At 46.0% G+C, this 18,873-nt stretch overlaps 1 protein-coding gene across 1 annotated transcript in view; it reads left to right on the top strand.

Moving 5' to 3' along the window:
• Window positions 1-18,873, top strand: part of LOC113425407 (V-type proton ATPase catalytic subunit A-like) — a 33,446-nt gene that overhangs the window by 9,034 nt on the left and 5,539 nt on the right. Inside the window, exons 7-14 of the mRNA XM_087943588.1 lie at window positions 419-570; window positions 1,202-1,364; window positions 3,769-3,877; window positions 6,893-7,015; window positions 9,460-9,574; window positions 12,057-12,120; window positions 14,261-14,464; window positions 16,794-16,888. Coding sequence (XP_087799714.1) covers window positions 419-570; window positions 1,202-1,364; window positions 3,769-3,877; window positions 6,893-7,015; window positions 9,460-9,574; window positions 12,057-12,120; window positions 14,261-14,464; window positions 16,794-16,888 — 1,025 coding nt within the window. The remainder of the gene's footprint in view (window positions 1-418; window positions 571-1,201; window positions 1,365-3,768; window positions 3,878-6,892; window positions 7,016-9,459; window positions 9,575-12,056; window positions 12,121-14,260; window positions 14,465-16,793; window positions 16,889-18,873) is intronic.

The following is an 18,873-nucleotide window of genomic DNA, read 5'->3' as shown; positions in this document are numbered from 1 at the left end:
AGCTTGCCACCAGAAATTGTGGGTGCTCCATCACTGGAGGCTTTCAAGAAGAGCGTGGATAGCCATTTGTCTGGAATGTCCTGCTTGAACAAGGGGCTGGACTAGAGGACCTCCAAGGTCCCTTCCAATTGTATGATTCTATGTTCTATAAGTTGATTTCACCCATCCACTTGGGAGAACGCGATCTCAGACTCTGAAAATAGGTGGACTTCATCTCCTGGAATTCTGGCAGTTGAAGTCCACATTATAACTTCTACTTGCCAAGGTTGAAAAGCACTGTCCTAAGGACAGAATTCGAATCCGTCAAGGCAAGTCAGCTTCCTTAAGGAGTTGAGCCCAAGTCGAGATTTGAACCCTTGGCAAACACTTCCTGCCCATAATTCCTTGCCTTTCTCATCTGGACTTTCTTCCCCCAAAGGATGTAGTTTTGGAGCTTGACTTTGAAGGAGTCAAGGAGAAACTGACCATGATGCAAGTTTGGCCCGTCCGGCAGATCCGTCCAGTGTCCGAGAAGCTTCCGGCCAATCATCCACTGCTTACCGGCCAGAGGGTCCTAGACGCGCTCTTTCCGTAAGCCATCATTTTTGTAAGAAAATGAAAGGTTGTTGATCCCTTTTCGGCAGGGGTGGGCAATGATGACCCTTTTACAACCTGTGTTCTGACCAAGGCTTCCTACTCTGCCAGAATGAGCCTTTGGGACCCTGCAAGGCCTCCTGCTCCAAGAGGCTGCACCAGCGCAACAAATCTCAAAAAAACTCCTTTCTGGCGGAGTTTGGGGGAGAGAAAGAAAGACTTTTGCTGCTTCTGCTGCTTTCTTTGCATGAAGCCAAAAGTCTCTCTTTCTCTCCCCCTGAGAACGAAGCTGGAGACAATATCCTGCGATCCCAAATAAAGAACGATCGATCGGTAGGAAAACGGGGAGGGGAATTTTCCTGCAGACTTTTTTTTGGATTTTCTCAGGGTCTCTGGTCCGTGGGATTTAAAATGATGAGTTTGGTGGTCCCTGAGGTCCAAAAGGTTGGCGACCCCTGGTTTAACCAATTAATCCTAGTTGCAGGAGAAACTGTTGTCCAAGGCTATAGTTGGTTCTTTATGGTTCAGTGGTTGGGTGAATCCAGTTGTTGGGTGAAACCTCTCTGGGGGGGTCTCATTAAAAGCTGAATGGGGTGGGGGTGTCTCTCCTTCTGCCCTCATCCTCCAGGTGTGTCCAAGGTGGCACCACAGCCATCCCAGGTGCCTTTGGATGCGGGAAGACGGTCATCTCCCAGTCTCTGTCCAAGTACTCCAACAGCGATGTCATCATCTACGTGGGTTGCGGAGAGCGTGGAAACGAGATGTCGGAGGTGCTCAGGGACTTTCCCGAGGTGAGGATGACAGGGACACTAAGCGAGAACCTGCCAAGGTTCCGACTGACGAACCCAACTCAACAAGCACTGACGAGGTGATCTGATTTCTTATTGCAAAGCTTTATTGAGTGCATCGTTTTGGCACAGCATGAAAACCAAACTGACTCTGGATAATTCCCAGGCAATTCAATATAATAATAATCTATATAAATATATATATCACAAAATCTCCAGAACTGTAAAGCCTACAAACTTGAAATTTGGTACGTAGGTTCCTCTTGGCTTCTAGGTGCTCACTAAGAAAGGATTTTTCCAAATGACCATCAGAGCATTAGTATTTCCTATATTATTATTATTAACACGCTCTGATGCTAAGGAGTTCTACTCCCCCTCCCCACCTGAAAAGAAATCTGCTCCAAAGGCAAAACACAAGCAGAGGAGAGGAGTTTCAGTTTCGGCTTCACAACACCAAGCGGCTTTAGTACAGAACAGTTGAGCTAAGCCACGCCCAGGCTCCTTGCTGTTTCCTTCTTGCTCACACAGCAAATACTGTTTCAGTTTCCAAACAGCCCTCAACTCTCTCACACACTGTTCGGATGCTAGCTAGATGAATACCAATGGATGCTGGTAGGCAGAGGCAGAAATTTCTCCCCTTATTTTCTTCCCCCAAAAAAGCCTGACTACACAGTTTCTCAGCGAAGCAGGGATATAAGAGCAAGTTCAAGCATAGAATCCTCACTCTCCCACATTAGTGCAGGTCAGATGGTCCAATTAGATGTCCAGGTATTATTATGGGAAAACCTCCACCCACCTGGCAGACACCTGCTGGAACGTCCTTGGTTCCCACGAGACGGTTTCCTGTTATTGGTCTGGAATGCACATTCCGACCTCTCCCTCCCTTATCCCCCGCCTCATCTGTTGGCAAAGTGTGAATCTGTAAACGTGAAAGCAGCCTGAATACAAAGATTGACAGAGCCACTGTTGGTCTTCACCTGGGTGCAAATATCTTGGGGAGCCCCCCCTGTCGATGGAAATGGCAGTTCATGGGCTGGAAGGAAAAGGGGGAGACCTCGAAGGAACACAGTTCTGCTCTTCTATCAGTTCTCGTGGATCAGCTGAAAAAAATAATAATATACAGTCAGGATCGTATGAAGCGTTCATACCCCTTTATAATGCCTCGATAAGGCCACACTTGGAATCCTGCATCCAGTTTTGGTCGCCACAACGTTAAAAAAAGATGTTGAGACTCTGGAAAGCGTGCCGAGAAGAAGCAACCAAGAGGATTAAAGGCCCGGAGGCTAAAACATACGATGAACGGTTTCAGGATTGGGTATGTCTAATCTAATGAAGAGAAGGACTAGGGGGTGACCTGATAACAGCCTTCCAATATCTCAGGGGTTTCCACAAAGAATAGCGGGGGTCAAATTATTCTCCAAAGTACCCGAAGGCAGGACAAGAAATAATGGATGGAAACGGAACAGAACAGAGAGAAGCAACCTGGGAATAAGGAGAAACTTCCAAACAATGAGAACAATTAACTAGTGGGACAGAAGTTACCTCCAGAAATCATGGGGGGCTTCATCACTGGAGGTTTTTAACAAGAAACTAGACAGCCACTTACTAAAATAGTATAGGTTCTCCAAGGTCCTGCCAATGCTGTTATAGTTATTTTTGCCTTTAAGAAAGATATGCAAAGTATTTGGAGACCAGAATGTCATGATGCCAATTTTTATTTGTGATCCTCTGTTGTAATGACGAGGCAGTCGAGGTGTTTGATCATGATCAAATGAATCATGATGAACTTTATTGGAGTCTAGTCTTACATTTATACACATTTTTAGTAATCCTCTAACATTGGTTAACTTTAGTTTCTGCTCAGCTTTCGTTACTGTTTAGCATAGTAATTAACACACTTAATGATCTCTAGTTAAAGTCTAACATATGTTTACTTCCTCTCTCTAATCCTTCTTTGCATTAGTGATTTTGTTTGCCTGAGTTGTATTTGCTTTGGAACCTTCATTACCTGAGGTTTGCCATCAAGATAATGACATTCCTGCAATTACAACTCTACAATCATCCTAGGGTTTTGGGTTTTGGGAATAGCATATAAAGTTGTATATAAGCATATTAGATAGCGGTGTTTCTCAAATTGTATTCATTTTAAGGCGGGTGGACTTTCAACTCCCAGAAGATCCCCTTTCTATTTTGGAAAGCTGGCTCAGCATTTCTCAACCTCCGCATCTTTGAATGGGGGAACTTCAGCTCCCAGAGGGTCCCCTTCAACCTCCCAGAATGGCAGAGCATGCTGGTTGGGGAATTCTGGGAGTTTAAAGTCCGTATGTCTTAAAACGGCTCAGGCTGAGCAATGCCGCTATTAAGCCACGGTGCTCCTCAAGACTTTCTTTGGCTCTCGTCCTCCTAGCTCACCATGGAAGTAGATGGGAAGACGGAAACCATCATGAAAAGGACCTCGCTGGTGGCCAATACCTCCAACATGCCCGTGGCTGCTCGGGAAGCCTCAATTTACACAGGTGAGGGGCTTTTTCATGCCGCCACCCCCCCCCCCGCCACCCCCACACCTGAGAACAGTGGTCTGGCTTGGTGGGCGTGGCAGGGGAAGGATACTGCAAAATCCCCATTCCCCACCCTCACCCCACTAACCTGCTTTCCAGCTCCGTTCTCCTGGGCAGGGCAACCAAAGAAGAGCCAGCCGATCAGCTGGGACTCAGTGGGAGGCAGCGAAGAGATGGGGTTGGCGGGGCCAGTCAGAGGTGTTGAGGTAATTCCCCGTTAGGAGGATGAGCGCATACAGGGAGACGTATTTGAGAGTCGTGTTTGACTAATACAAACACAGTACACAGATACACTGTACAGTAAATGTAGGTTTTTACTTCCAGAAAGGTTTAAGCAAAGTTCAAAATAGGCAGTCCAAAGTCATTCACAGGTAAGATCAGTCAGTTTTTAGTCCAGGGATAATCCAAATATCAAATTCCAGTATCATAAACAGTTCCGTATGAGACTTACATCAAATCCAGTAATATCAGTCAATTAGAAGGAATGGCAATACTCTCCAACAGAAGGAAACAGAGATACTCACTCAGACACACTCTCTTCTGAGACTAAGACTAAGACAACCCAGGTTTCTGGCTCCATCTTATGGCCGTTTGAGAAACCACACCCAATTGCATGCTCTTGTATTTCCTTAAAGAGACAGTATTAAAATGTCTATCCTGGTTTATATATTTCTAACCCAAATACCTGTTAGGTCAGGGGTCCCCAACCGCCGGTCCGCGGACCGATACCGGTCCGCGGAACAACTCTTACCGGGCCGCTGGTTGCTGGGCGCCGCCATCTTTTGGTAAAAGTGCTTCCGGTGAGCTTTTCCGGGTAGAAAGCTCACCGGAAGCACTTTTCATCAAAAAGATGGCGGCGTAGCGCTTTCAGTGAGCTTTTCCGGGTAGAAAGCCATTTCTACCCGAAAAAGCTCACCGAGCCTAGGCACCGCCATCTTTTTCATCAAAAAAAGATGGCGGCGCCCAGTTGATGCCAGTACCGGGCCGCGGCGCCCAGCTGATGCCGGTACCGGGCCGCGGCGTCGAAAAGGTTGGGGATCCCTGTGTTAGGTGACTTATATTCCTAACAAGAGGCGGTATTGGCCAGTTCTCCAAACTACTCAAAATTTCTGCTACCGGTTCTCTAGAACCGAATGAATGTCACCTCTGCCTGAGAACCACAACCATGGGAAGGGCTTCCAAAACAATTTTCAAAACTTAAAATTTACATGCATTAAAAATTGCCCTGTTTTTTGCTAAAAGATTCTCTTTTGGATCAGAGTTGGTACCCCACCAGATGCCCCACTGCTAAACCCTAAAACTATCTTAAGAAAGTAAAATCTCTGGGTAAACTGTTAAGATAGTTTATGGCTGAATTCTCACACTGTATTATAGATGGTCCTTGACTTACACTCATTTGTTCAGTGACCATTCCAAGTTACAATGTGGCCCTGGAAAAAATGACTTACTTATGACCCAATTGGGGCTGGAATTTCCAGTTGTGAAGTGGGACATGCCCAATTTTACAACCTTTTTTCCCCCATGGTCATTAAGCGAATCACTGCAGCTGTTAAGGAAACACCCTATTTCCTTTGCTTGTTGGTGTCAGGATTCCGACACTTAACCCCATTTAAATCACTGCCTGGGTGGAGCCGACTCTGAGACACATAATCCATTGTCACCCTTGACTCTGGTTTTCCCCCACCCCCTGGGTGTATAGTAATTATATTCTCCAATGGGACACATTCATAGCCAAGAGTCATCAATCAGTTAAGAGTTTTGTCTGGCAGAAACTTCAGTTATCTAGTTAATATCTTTGAAAACATTTATGGAATGCACTTTCAATTTCCAAACTGCTCTCCCCTCCCTTTCTGTTGGCAACTCTAAAAAGACCACCGAAATATTTTATGAGTTGACCGTTGGCTGGGAAGGTTGCAAGTGGCGATCACATGAACCTGTGACATTACAGATCTCAGTGGCTCAGTAGCGAAGAGGCTGAGCTTGTCGATCAGAAAGGTTGGCAGTTTGGCGGTTCGAATCCTTAGCGCCGAATAACGGAGGGAGCTCCTGTTAACTTGTCCCAGCAGCTTCTGCCAAGCTAGCAGTTCGAAAGCACGTAAAAAAAAAATGCAAGTAGAAAAATAGGGACCCCTTTGGTGGGAAGGGAACAACGCTCTGTGCGCTTTCGGTATTTAGTCATGCCAACCACATGACCACGGAGACATCTTTGGACAGTGCTGGCTCTTCGGCTTTGTAACGGAGATGAGCATCGCTCCCTAGAGCCGGAAACGACTAGCACAGTGGTGGCTCACCTTTTTGGGCTCCTGTGCCAAAAATTGTGCACACACCAGTGCGCACGCACTAGCGTGCCAGCACCCAGAATGCAATGTGTGCCCACCCTCCCCACGTCCCCTGCGGATGTGTGTGCAATCTCCACCCCCACCCCCTTACCTCGCAGCTGAATTTTTGGCTGGTTTTTTTGGCTGAAAGGCTTTTCAGGACGAATGATAGGCCCGTTTGGTCACTTCCGGTATTACAGGAAGTGATGAAACGGGCCTATTATTCGGCCTGCAAAGTTTGCAGAGGCTTTTACAAGCCCCCGAGAGGCGCGCGCATGCGCAGTGAGGTAAGTTTGCCTGCGGCTCATGTGCTGGCACAAATGGCTCTGCGTGCCACTTGTGGCACGTGTGACACAGGTTTGCTATCACGGGACTAGCATGTAGGTTGTGAGGGGAACCTTTTTCACCTTTTTACCTTTTTTAAAGATACGCCTGAATTTTGACCATGTGACCACAGGGAGGGGTGCTGTGATGGTCATAGGTGCCAGGACCGGCTGTAAATGACTTTTTTTCGGCGCTGTTGTAGCTGGAAACGGTCGCATCCCTCTGAAACTTTCGGGTGATTTAATATTCCTGCCCAAATATTGATACCTTTTCCAAGATCAGCCAAGATTCTTTGGAATCTTCCTGTAATCCTTCCTTTCTCTCTCTCCAGGAATCACCCTCTCGGAATATTTCCGGGACATGGGATACCATGTTAGCATGATGGCCGATTCTACCTCCCGCTGGGCGGAAGCCCTTCGTGAGATTTCTGGCCGTTTGGCTGAAATGCCTGCAGGTTGGTTTTTTCTTCTTCTCTCCATACATTTCTTTGACTTCCTAACCAGGGTGTTCTCCACCGTGGCTATTTTAAAATAGAATAGAATTAACAGAGTTGGAAGGGACCTTGAAGGCCTTCTAGTCCAGCCCCCTGCCTAGGCAGGAGGAAACTCCGCACCACTTCAGACAAAGGGTTATCCAACATCATTTTTAAAAACTTCCTTTTAAAATAAATAGAATAAATATTGAATAAGGAATAGAATATAGAATAGAATAGAATAGAATAAATATTGGAATGAAGGAATAGAAAATAGAAGAATAGAATAGAATAGAATAGAATAGAATAGAATAGAATAGAATAAATAGAATAGAATAGAATAGAATAGAATAGAATAGAATAGAATTAATATTGGAATGAAGGAATAGAAAATAGAATAGAATAGAAAAGAATAGAAAAGAATAGAATAGAATAGAATAGAATAGAATAGAATAGAATAGAATAGAATAACAGAGTTGGAAGGGACTTGGAGGTCTTCTAGTCCAACCCCTGCCTAGGAAGCAGGAAACTCTACACCACTTCAGACAAAGGGTTATCCAACATCATTTTTAAAAACTTCCTTTTAAAATAGAATAGAATAAATATTGGAATGAAGGAATAGAAAATAGAATGGAAGAGAAGAGAAGAGAAGAGAAGAGAGAGAAGAGAAGAGAAGAGAAGAAGAGAAGAGAAGAAAGAGAAGAATAAATATTGGAATGAAGGAATAGAAAATAGAATAGAATAGAATAGAATAGAATAGAATAGAATAGAATAGAATAGAATAGAATAACAGAGTTGGAAGGGACCTTGGAGGTCTTCTAGTCCAACCCCCTGCCTAGGCAGTAAACCCTACACCACTTCAGACAAACGATTATCCAACATCTTTTTTAAAACTTCCAGTGTTGGAGCATTCTCTAACTGTCAGGAAATTTATCCTTAGTTCTAGGTTGCTTCTCTCCCTGGTTAGTTTCCATCTATTGTTTCTTTTTCCTGCCTTCCGGTGCTTTGCAGAATAGGTTGAGCCCCTCCTCGTCTTTGGGGCAGCCCCTCAGATATTAGAAGAGTGCTATCCTATCACTCCTCATCCTTCTTTTCAATAGGCTGGTCTCCACCCTTGGCAGTTTTAATTCCCCAGGCTGGCCGGGGAATTCTGAGAGATGAAGTCCCCAAGTCTTAAAGTTGCTAAGGTTGGAGACCCCTGGGCCAGTTCAACCCAGTTCCTGGCCTTCCCATTGAACCCATGGGAGATACTGGGAGTGTCAACTTTGAACCGCTTTGCCTCTTTCAACCCTAAACGCTTTTTGACTTACCAATGAACTGGGAGGGGGGATGGAAGGGGGAAATAGAAAGCTGAGAATGTGTGTGTGGACCGTGAGAGCCTGTGCAACCCTCAAGGCCACTGCTGCAGGTGCTTGAGAAAGAGACGGACTGTTCCCATAGCAAAAAGACGTCTCATGATTGGACAATGTGACCACTGAGGGGCGGGGAAAAAGGGAAGCTGTTATTTGACCAGGCAAGCATTTGCGTGGGAAGAAACTAGCGCTGGTTTTGATTCTTCAGTACCAAAATGGTGTATCCAATAAAGTTTTACTTTTGGGAATTCAAAGTTCCTGAGAGTTTTTCCTTATTTTGAGTTGAAGTCCACATTTCTTTCTTTTTTTAAAAATATTTTTTTATTAAAGTTTTATAATAAAAAAAAACAACACAAATCATGTTTACATTTTTGCAATACATTGTAGCATCATTTTTTCCATCTTCCATCATTCATATCTATATACATATATACATTATTCATATTTACATTATATATAAACTATTATTCTTGTTATCTATCCAAGTATATAGATTATCCCAGACCATATAGAATTCCTTTTTCTTTCTCTTGCAACTCCATGATAAGCTTATTCATTTCTGCACAATCCATAAGTTTTTCAATTAACATATTATCTGTGGGATTACCCTCCGCTTTCCAATTTTGAGCACAAGTTATTCTCGCTGCTGTCAGAATATGTATTATGAAATATTCAATTTCTTTTTTATATTCACCTCTAATTATCCCTAATAAAAACGTTTCCGGTTTGAATTCTATTTTTTCATTTGTTATTTCCTGCAGCCAAATTTTTATTTTATTCCAGAATTTTTTGGCTTTGGGGCACAACCACCACATGTGAAAGAAGGTACCTGTTGTTTGTTTAAACTTCCAACAAAGTCCACATATCTTAAAGGTGCTGAGATCGAGAAGCATTGATTTAGCTTTCCAAAATGCAGTGGGGGATTCTGGGAGTTGAAGTCTGCCTTCCTTAAAGCTGTCCAGGTTGAGAACCACATTCAGAAGGAACAGATCTTCCTGCGTCTTCATTCCCTTCTCAACTTTCACAGACTTTTTCCAAACCACGAGAGACGAAAACTCTCTTTTTCCTTTGCAGACAGTGGGTACCCAGCCTACCTGAGCGCCCGCTTGGCATCCTTCTATGAACGGGCCGGCCGTGTCAAGTGCCTGGGAAGTCCTGAGCGAGAGGGAAGCGTCAGCATTGTTGGAGCGTAAGTTGCCAGATTCTTAGATACAGATTAACAGAATTGGTAGGGACCCTGGAGGTCATCTAGTCCAACCCCCTACCCACCCAAGCAGACCCTACACCATTTCTGAGAGATAGCAGTCCAGTCTCTTCTTGAAAGCCTCCAGGGATGAAGCTCCCACAACTTCCGAAGGCAACTTCTGTTCCATGGGTTGATTGTTCTCACTGTCAAAGTTTCTCCTTATTTCCAGGTTGAATCTCTCTCCTTGGTCAGTTTCCTTCCCTTATTCCTTGTCTGGCCTTCAGGTGCTGTAGAAAATAGCTTGACCCCCTCCTCCTCCTCTCTGTGGCAGCCCCTCAAATATTGGAAGGCTGCTCTCCTGTCTCCCCTGGTCCTTCTCTTCCCTAGACCAGCCAGGCTCAGTTCCTGCAACCGTTCTTCGTACGTTTTAGCCTCCAGTCCCCTCATCATCCTGGTTGCTCTTCTCTGCACTCTTTCCAGAGTCTCAAACTCTTTTTTTATAATGTGGGGACCAAAACTGGATGCAGTACTCTAGGTGTGGCCTTACTAAGGCTTTACACAGTGGTATTAGTACCTCCCTTGATCTTGATTGTATCCCTCTGTTAATACAACTTAGGATTGCATTAGCTTTTTTTGGCGGTGGCTGCACACAGCTGGCTCCTATTTAGCTGGTTGTCCACTAAGACTCCGTGATCCCTCTCCCAGTTACTGCTATTGGGCCTGGTTTCACCCAGTCTGTATGTGTACTTTGGGTTTTTCTTGTCTAAGTGTAAGACTTGACTTTTCTCTACATTGAATTTCATTTTGTTAGATAAGGCCCAGTGTTCCAGTCTGTCAAGTTCCATCTGGATCTTGAGCCTAACTTCTAGGGCAGTGGTGGCTAACCTTTTTGGGCTCCTATGCCAAAAATTGGGCGCGCACTTGCACATGCACGCTCATGTGCCAGCACCCAGAAGGCAACGTGTGCACCCCACCACGCCCCTGCGCATGCGCATGCAATTTCCCCCCCGCCACCGCCCCCTTACCTGCACTGCGCTTCACAGCTGATTTTCGGCCTCCCAGATGCTTGAGGAAAGCCTTCGCAGGCTGAAAAATAGACCTGTTTTGTCACTTCTGGTATTTCTGGAAATCCAGGAAGTGATGAAACAGGCCTATTTTTCAGCCTGCAGAAACCTTCCTCAAACCTCTGGGAGGCCGAAAAAGGCCTCCAACCGGCCGAAACTCAGCTGTGAGGCATGTGCATGTGCAGTGAGGTAAGTTTGCCTGTGGCTCGCGTGCCGGCACAAATGGCTTTGCGTTGCACCTTTGGCACACATGCCATAGGATCGCCATCACGGTTATAGGGTGTTGGCTATTCCTGCCAGCTTGGTATCATCTGGAAATTTGATGAGTTCCCCTTCTTATTCCCTCATCTAAGTTGTTTATGAAGACACTGAGGAGTCCTGGGCCTAAGACGGAACCTTGTGGCACCCCGCTGCTTACTTCCCTCCGTGTAGACTTAGACCCATTAAGGGCCACTGGTTGAGTACGGTTTGTCAGCCAGTTACGAATCCATCTGGTGGTGGTGCTATCTAGCCCACTTTTTTCTAGCTTCCCAAGAAGTAGGTTGTGGTCAGATTCCGTTTCCTGTCTCTTGCTGGAGGGAGGCTGTGCAGAAACCATTTTTTTGAGCCGTTAGACATCTTTTAGCAGCGGATCTCTTCATTTTTGCAAGCCAACCATTGGCTGGGTTGAAATCTCAATGTTCTCATCAAGGCGTTGGATGCTGCTGACGGGAAAGCTTTGTAAACAAACTTCAGGCGTTGGTAGGAGGGAGATGTCATACCCTTGTTGGGGTCTGATTCTGAGTGGGAGATTGAGCAGCTGACAGGGAGTGGGGTGCAGCTCTGGTGGCTGTGGAAGAAACGGGGGAAGGGCACAGTCTGGCTGGGCATTCAGAGGAAGACCCAGGCCCACCCCCTCTTCATCCTAGGGCATGAAGGGAGGAACAGAGAAGGGAGCAACGTGGCTTATGGTGGAGAAAAAGGCCCTGATCCCTTTCATTAATTGCAGCTGGGAGAACAGGGTACCTGCACAACAGCTCCTTGCTGGAAGCAAAGCATGCGTCATCTTGGTCGAGGTTTATCTGGGTTTTGGTGTCCTCCCAATTGTGGGTGCTGCGTTATCTTGTGGAAGTCTGCAATTTATCACCCTGCCCTGCCGTGTTAATGACTCCAGTGTGGTTTGCGTTGGTTTTTTTCTTTCTAATTATTTTTACTTTTGCTTCGGACAGCATTTACTTTCTTCGTAGACTGTTTTATGGAAGAGTTTGATACCCAGTTGAAGATAATTGGACATTGGGGCCGAAGTTGGGGGCATTCAAGGGAATTTATTCTACTTTTGTGACTTGGTTATTTTTGTGTCACACCCTGGGTCTTCACAGGAGAAATCATCAGCTGTTTGGGATTTATGCCTTTGACCAACCTCCTCTTGCCTTTTTTTATAGGGTGTCCCCTCCTGGTGGGGATTTCTCGGATCCCGTCACCTCTGCAACTCTGGGGATTGTCCAGGTGAGTCAGGTTTTTACTGCTTCCACCTCCTTAGCGCCCCTGGGAACATCCGACCCTTTTCCTGGACCAACCATCCCACTGCGAACAAACCCACGCCCTAGTCACCTCCCATCTTGACTACTGCAATGCCCTCTACATGGGGCTGCCCTTGGAAAGTATCCAAAAGCTCTAGTTGGTCCAAAATGTGGCAACCTACAAGGTTTTGTGCAAGCCTAGATTTGCCTTATGCGGTCACCTCTCTTGTGGGAGCTGCACTGGATGCCAATTTGCTTTTGAGACCAATTCAAGGTGCCGGTTGCCACTTTCAAAATCCTCCATGGCTTCAGGCCAGGTTGTTTGAAACACCGCCTTTCCTTAAGTCACCCACCGGAGTAGTGGGGGGCAGGGGAGGCTACTGGTCCCCTCTCTTTAGGAGGCGCTCCTGGTGGGATCCAGAAGAAGGGCCTTCTCTGTGGTGGCTCTGTTCTGACCCAGCTACCCAAACACGACACACCCTCTGACGTGAATGGAATGCCGGCAGCCCCGGCAAAGTTTCTCTCTCGCCGCAGGCTAACAAGTCCGTCCATCCAGGAGGTGAATAGTTGTCTGCCACATCTATTCATCTTTGTCCCCTGCCTTTAATCTCCAAAGCTAGGGTGGGGCTTCGCTCGCAGCGGTGGCTCTTCCGTCCCAAGGACGGGCCCATAGATTTCCGTTGCTCTCCTCTCCTCTGCCTTCTGTGCATCCACGCGTCAGGCACTCAACTCGGCTGTTCCTCCTCTTCCTCATAAGCCACCTCCAGACCTGGGGGCTGTGGACTCTCCATCTGAGGGTTGACAGACAGCCCAGGTTCTTCTTTCTTTCTTTCTTTCTTTCTTTTCTTTCTTTCTTTCTTTCTTTCTTTCTTTCTTTCTTTCTTTCTTTCTTTCTTTCTTTCTTTCTTTCTTTCTTTTCTTTCTTTCTTTCTTTTCTCTCTCTCTCTCTCTCTCTCTCTCTCTCCTCAACTCCATTCCCTCTTCCCCCTCGGAGCTCCCAGGTTGTCCTGGTGCTGACCCCGACTCCCACACCTCCTCCTCCTCCTCCTCTGATTTGGCTGCTGGAGGGGCCGTTGGCTGACAGGCCACAACATGTCCCCTCCCTGTGGCATATCGTGGAGATAAGACTGCCCTCCATCTTGTGACTCTTTTGGAAAGCCCTAAAACCATGATTCTACCAGCCAGGCCTGGGAGCCAGAGGGATATGAAGCCCATCAAACGGCTGGTTTGATGGTTGTCACCTTCCCAGTGCCTTTCACAGCCCTCTCCAAGCAGTTTACAGAGTCAGCCTATTTGCCTCCAACAATCTGAGTCCTCATTTTACCCACCTCGGAAGGACGGAAGGCTGAGTCAACCTGGAGCCAGTCAGGATTGAACTCCTGGCAGTGGGCAGAATTGGCCTGAAATGCAACATTCTAACAGGAAGGAAGGAAGGAAGGAAGGAAGGAAGGAAGGAAGGAAGGAAGGAAGGAAGGAAGGAAGGAAGGAAGGAAGGAAGGAAGGAAGGAAGGAAGGAAGGAAGGAGGAGGAGGAGGAGGAGGAGGAGGAGGAGGAGGGGAGGGGAGGAGGAGGAGGAGGAGGAGGAGGAAGAACAGGGAGAAGAAGGAGGAAGAGAAGGAGGGGAGGAGGAGGAGAAGGAGGAAGAAGAAGAAGAGAAAGAACAGGGAGAAGAAGAAGGAAGAAGAGAAGGGAGGAGGAGGAGGAGGAGGAAGAGAAAGAACAGGGAGAAGGAGGAAGAAAAGGAAGGACGAGAGGGAGAAGGAGAAGGAGGAAGAGAAGGAAGGAGGAGGAGGAGGAGGAAGAAGAAGAACAGGGAGAAGAAGAAGGAGGAAGAGAAGGAAGGAGGAGGAGGAGAAGGAAGGAAGGGATTTTTAATTTTTAAAAAAATAAAATAATATAATAAAATAATAAAATCAAATAATAATAAAAATAAAATAAAATAATAATAAAAATCAAACCAAATAATAAAATGAAATAGTAAAATAAATAAAATAATGATAAATAAATAAAATATTATAAAATTAAAATAAAATACAATAATACAATAAAATAATACAATGCAGTACAATTAAAAGATAAGTGAAGTGATCCAACCAGGCCCGTGTGTGCCTCGTGTCTGCCTGCAGGTCTTCTGGGGCCTGGACAAGAAGCTGGCTCAGCGGAAGCATTTCCCCTCCGTCAACTGGCTGATCAGCTACAGCAAATACACGCGGGCGCTGGACGATCACTACGAGCGGCTCTACCCAGAGTTTATCTCCCTGCGAACGAAGGCCAAGGAGATCCTGCAGGAGGAGGAGGACCTGGCCGAGATTGTCCAGCTGGTGGGAAAGGTAGGAGGGCCGGAAGGGGCCTGAGAGGTCTTCCAGTCCACCCCCTACTTAAGCCGGAGACAGAGCAATACAAAAGCAATCCTGGGATCCAGAAATCTCCTAGGAGGAAAACCCATCCCACTCACACACCTGACGGAGCAAGCTGCTGTATGGAAACAGGGAGCAGCAAACCCCACACGTCTAGCACTGATGCTGTTCCCTAGCTGGGTCATGAAAGGTCTGAAAGGAAACCCCCAGAGAGCACCCAGGACCCCACACTCCTCCTCCTCCTCCTCCTCCCCCACCCCCTCCTCCTCCTTTTCTCCACAAACTCCACTCCCTTCTAGCGCTGATGTTTCCTAGTCGGGTCATGAAACATCTGAGAAGAAAACCACCAAGCGGAGAGGGCTCCAAGGACTTCCTCCTTCCCTTCTCCTACTGCTTCATTCCACAAACCCCACTCCCTTCTAGCACTGATGATGTTACCTAGCTGGGTCATGAAACATCTGCTGAAGACCTCACAATCCTCCTCCTCTTCTTCCTCTTCCTCCTTTCTTCGTTCTTCTTCCTTTCCTCCCTCCCTCCCTCCCCACTCCTCCTCCTCCTCCTCCTCTTCTTTTTCTTCTTCTTCTTCTTCTTCTTCTTCTTCCTTCTTCCTTCTTCCTTCTTCCTTATTTCTTCTTCCTTTCCTTCCTCCATCCTCCCTCTTCCTCCTCCTCCTCCTTCTTCTTCTTCCTTCTTCCTTATTTCTTCTTCCTTTCCTTCCTCCATCCCTCCCTCCCTCCTCCTCCTCCTCCTCCTCCTCCTCCTCCTCCTCCTCCTCCTCCTCTCCTTCTTCTCTTCTTCTTCTTCTTCTTCTTCTTCTTCTTCTTCTTCTTCTTCTTCTTCTTCTTCTTCTTCTTCTTCTTCCTTATTTCTTCTTCCTTCTTCCTTCTTCCTTATTTCTTCTTCCTTTCCTTCCTCCATCCTCCCTCTTCCTCCTCCTCCTCCTCCTCCTTCTTCTTCCTTCTTCCTTATTTCTTCTTCCTTTCCTTCCTCCATCCCTCCCTCTCCTTCCCTCCCCTCCTCCTCCTCCTCCTCCTCCTCCTCCTCCTCCTCCTCCTCCTCCTCCTCCTCCTCCTCCTCCTCCCTCCTCCTCTTCTCTTCTTCTTCTTCTTCTTCTTCTTCTTCTTCTTCTTCTTCTTCTTCTTCTTCTTCTTCTTCTTCTTCTTCTTCTTCTTCTTCTTCCTTCTTCTTCTTCTTCTTCTCTTCTTCTTCTTCCTTATTTCTTCTTCTTCCTTCCTTCCTTCTTCTTCCTTCTTCCTTCTTCCTTCTTCCTTATTTCTTCTTCCTTTCCTTCCTCCATCCTCCCTCTTCCTCCTCCTCCTCCTCCTCCTCCTCCTCTTCTTCCTTCTTCTTCCTTCTTTTCTTCTTCCTTTCCTTCCTCCATCCCTCCTTCTCTTCTTCTTCCTCTTCCTTATTCCCTCCTTCCTCCTCCTCCTCCTCCCCTCCCCTCCTCCTCCTCCTCCTCCTCCTCTTCCTCCTCCTTCTCTCCTCCTCCTCCTCTTCTTCTTCTTCTTCTTCTCTTCTTCTTCTTCTTCTTCTTCTTCTTCTTCTTCTTCTTCTTCTTCTTCTTCTTCTTCTTCTTCTTCTTCTTCTTCTTCTTATTTCTTCTTCCTTTCCTTCCTCCATTCTCCCTCTTCCTCCTCCTCCTCCTCCTCCTTCTTCCTTCTTCCTTATTTCTTCTTCCTTTCCTTCCTCCATCCCTCCCTCTTCCTCCTCCTCCTCCTCTTCCTTCTTCTTCTTCTTCTTCTTCTTCTTCTTCTTCTTCTTCTTCTTCTTCTTCTTCTTCTTCTTCTTCTTCTTCTTCTTCTTCTCTTCTTCCTTCTTCTTCCTTCCTTCCTTCCTTCCTTCCTTCCTTCCTTCCTTCCTTATTTCTTCTTCCTTTCCTTCCTCCATCCCTCCCTCTTCTTCCTCCTCCTCCTTCCTCCTCCTCCTCTCTTCTTCTCTTCTTTCCTCTTCCTTCTTTCCTCTCTTCTCCTCCTTTCCCTCCTTCTTCTTCCTCTTCCTTCCTTTCCTCCCTCCTTCCCCTCCCTTCTCCCTCCTCCTTTCCACAAACCCCCTTCCCCATTCCAGCACTGACAATGTTCCCTAGTTGGGTCGTGAAGCGTCTGCAAGAAAGCCATCCAGGCTCAGGGAGCACCCAGGACTCTACCGTTCAACGCCCAGCTACAGATCTTCTCTTCTAAAAGGGGAACCTTCCCGAGACAGAGCGACAAGGCCCAATTTATCGCCTCCCTTGGTGCCTTCCTTTCTTCTGTTGCTATGTCCACACACGTGTCCATCCTCTCTCCCATTTTGTGTTGTTCAGGCATCCCTTGCGGAAAGCGACAAGATCACCCTGGAAGTAGCCAAGCTGATCAAAGACGACTTTCTGCAGCAAAATGGCTACTCTTCCTACGACAGGTAAGGCGGGGGCTTCTCACCACCTCACAGCCCACCCTCCACCTTGGGGCAGATCCCCTCAAGGACACTTGTGAAGTCTGCAGGAGCCCCCTTTGGGTTTCCACGCAGCCCCCTGCAGCGAGCCACAAAATGTACGGCCGCGTGTCATTGTTCGTAGAGGCAATCCTCAACCTACGACCGAATTTCTGTTGCTAACTGAGAGATTTGTTAAGTGAACGTGGCCCCATTTTACAGCCTTTCTCACCACCATTGTTAAGTGAATCAATGCGGTTGTTAAGTGAGTAACGTGGACGTTAAGTGAATCCAGCTTCCTCGTTGACTTTGCTGGTCACAAAAGGGGGAGACATAGATTTTGGGTCAATCTTAACAGGGAATCTCACAATTTTACTCTGGAACTATGAAACCAATGACAACAACCCAACTGGTGATGAGTAGGTGTCTTCAAATCATAGACTCCCAAGACTAGAAGGCACCGTTGAGGTCCTGAATTTGACTAGGCATCGTAGCATCCTATGGGTAGAAGGGACCTTGGAGGTACTGGCGATGGCTAGGCATCTTAGAATAGAACATGGAACAACAATAGGGTTGGAAGGGACCTTGGAGGTCTTCTAGTCCAACCCCCTGCTCAAGCAGAAGACATAGACCATTCCAGTCTCCTCTTGAAAACCTCCACAAAAGTGACCCCAGGAGGCTGCGACCGTCATAAGTATGAGCCATTGGTCAAGCCTCCAAATGAATGGATGGATGGATGAATGAATGAATTCTTTATTGGCCAAGTGTGATTAGGCACACTATTCTGACCAAGGCTTCCGAGACCGTAATTACGCACACACTTATTTTAAAAGCAAGGTATTGCAATGTCAGTGAACCAACCCTTTTTCTTTTCAACTGTTGTTATGTCAGGTGTGTTGTGGGACAAATGCCTGTCCGTCTGAATTCTGAAGTCCTACAAGATCTTGACTTTCTTCATTCTCCAGAACCTTCTCAACCTGATGTTCCTAGTAGTTGTTACTATACTCAAATCCAAACTTTTGGCACAGTTTCCAGTGAATGGTTTTAGCAGCTCGGTTATGGTGTTCTAAGTAGTCAGTTGTTGTTATTATTATTATTATTTATAAAAAAATTATTTTATTTAAGGTACATACAATTCCTCTTCCATTTAACGGAGTGTCGCCTGGGTACAGATGACTTGTTGTGCGACAACAATTAAAATTTACATCCATGTTCATTACTTTGGTATTAACTTTCTACTTTTATCTTATTCTTATCTTGTTAACGTACATAATATTTATTTATTTATTTATTTATTTGATTTGCCAATTGTTTACAAGATAATAAGTATAAATGTATACATAGTTGTGAATACATGAAATGGGTACATATAAGAAAAATAAAAGAAGAATAAGAGAAACAATAGGACAGGGACGGTAGGCACGTTGGTGCGCTTATGCACGCCCCTACAGACCTCTCAGGAAAGGGGTGAGGTCAATAGTAGACAGTCTAAGGTTAAAGTTTTTGGGGTTTGGGGAAGAAACTACAGAGTCGGGTAGAGTATTCCAGACATTGACCACTCTGTTGCTGAAGTCGTATTTCCTGCAATCAAGTTTGGTGCGGTTTACTTTGAGTTTTTACTTTGAGTATTACTTTGAGTAATATCTCTATTACTAGAACACTCCTCTTCCTAGCATGTTTATTTCTGTAAACCTGTTTTCTATATTTCACTGATCTATTATTGTATCGTGGATAAAATTTGTCATATTTAGATAATCCTTGACTAATTGGGAGGATCTACCTCAGGGGTGTCCAACCTTGGCAACTTTAAGACTTGTGGACTTGTAAAATTTGTCATATTTAGATAATCCTTGACTAATTGGGAGGATCTACCTCAGGGGTGTCCAACCTTGGCAACTTTAAGACTTGTGGACTTGTTTTAAGACTTGTGGAATTCTGGGAGTTGAAGTCCACAAGTCTTAAAGTTGCCAAGG

This window comes from Notechis scutatus, chromosome 14 (genome assembly GCF_049901735.1).
Source record: "Notechis scutatus isolate UNSWTSFEM ecotype Mainland chromosome 14, rNotScu1.2, whole genome shotgun sequence".
NCBI classification, from domain to species: domain Eukaryota; kingdom Metazoa; phylum Chordata; class Lepidosauria; order Squamata; family Elapidae; genus Notechis; species Notechis scutatus.
Note: the sequence above shows the minus strand (reverse complement) of the source record. Positions and strands in the feature narration are given on the sequence as shown.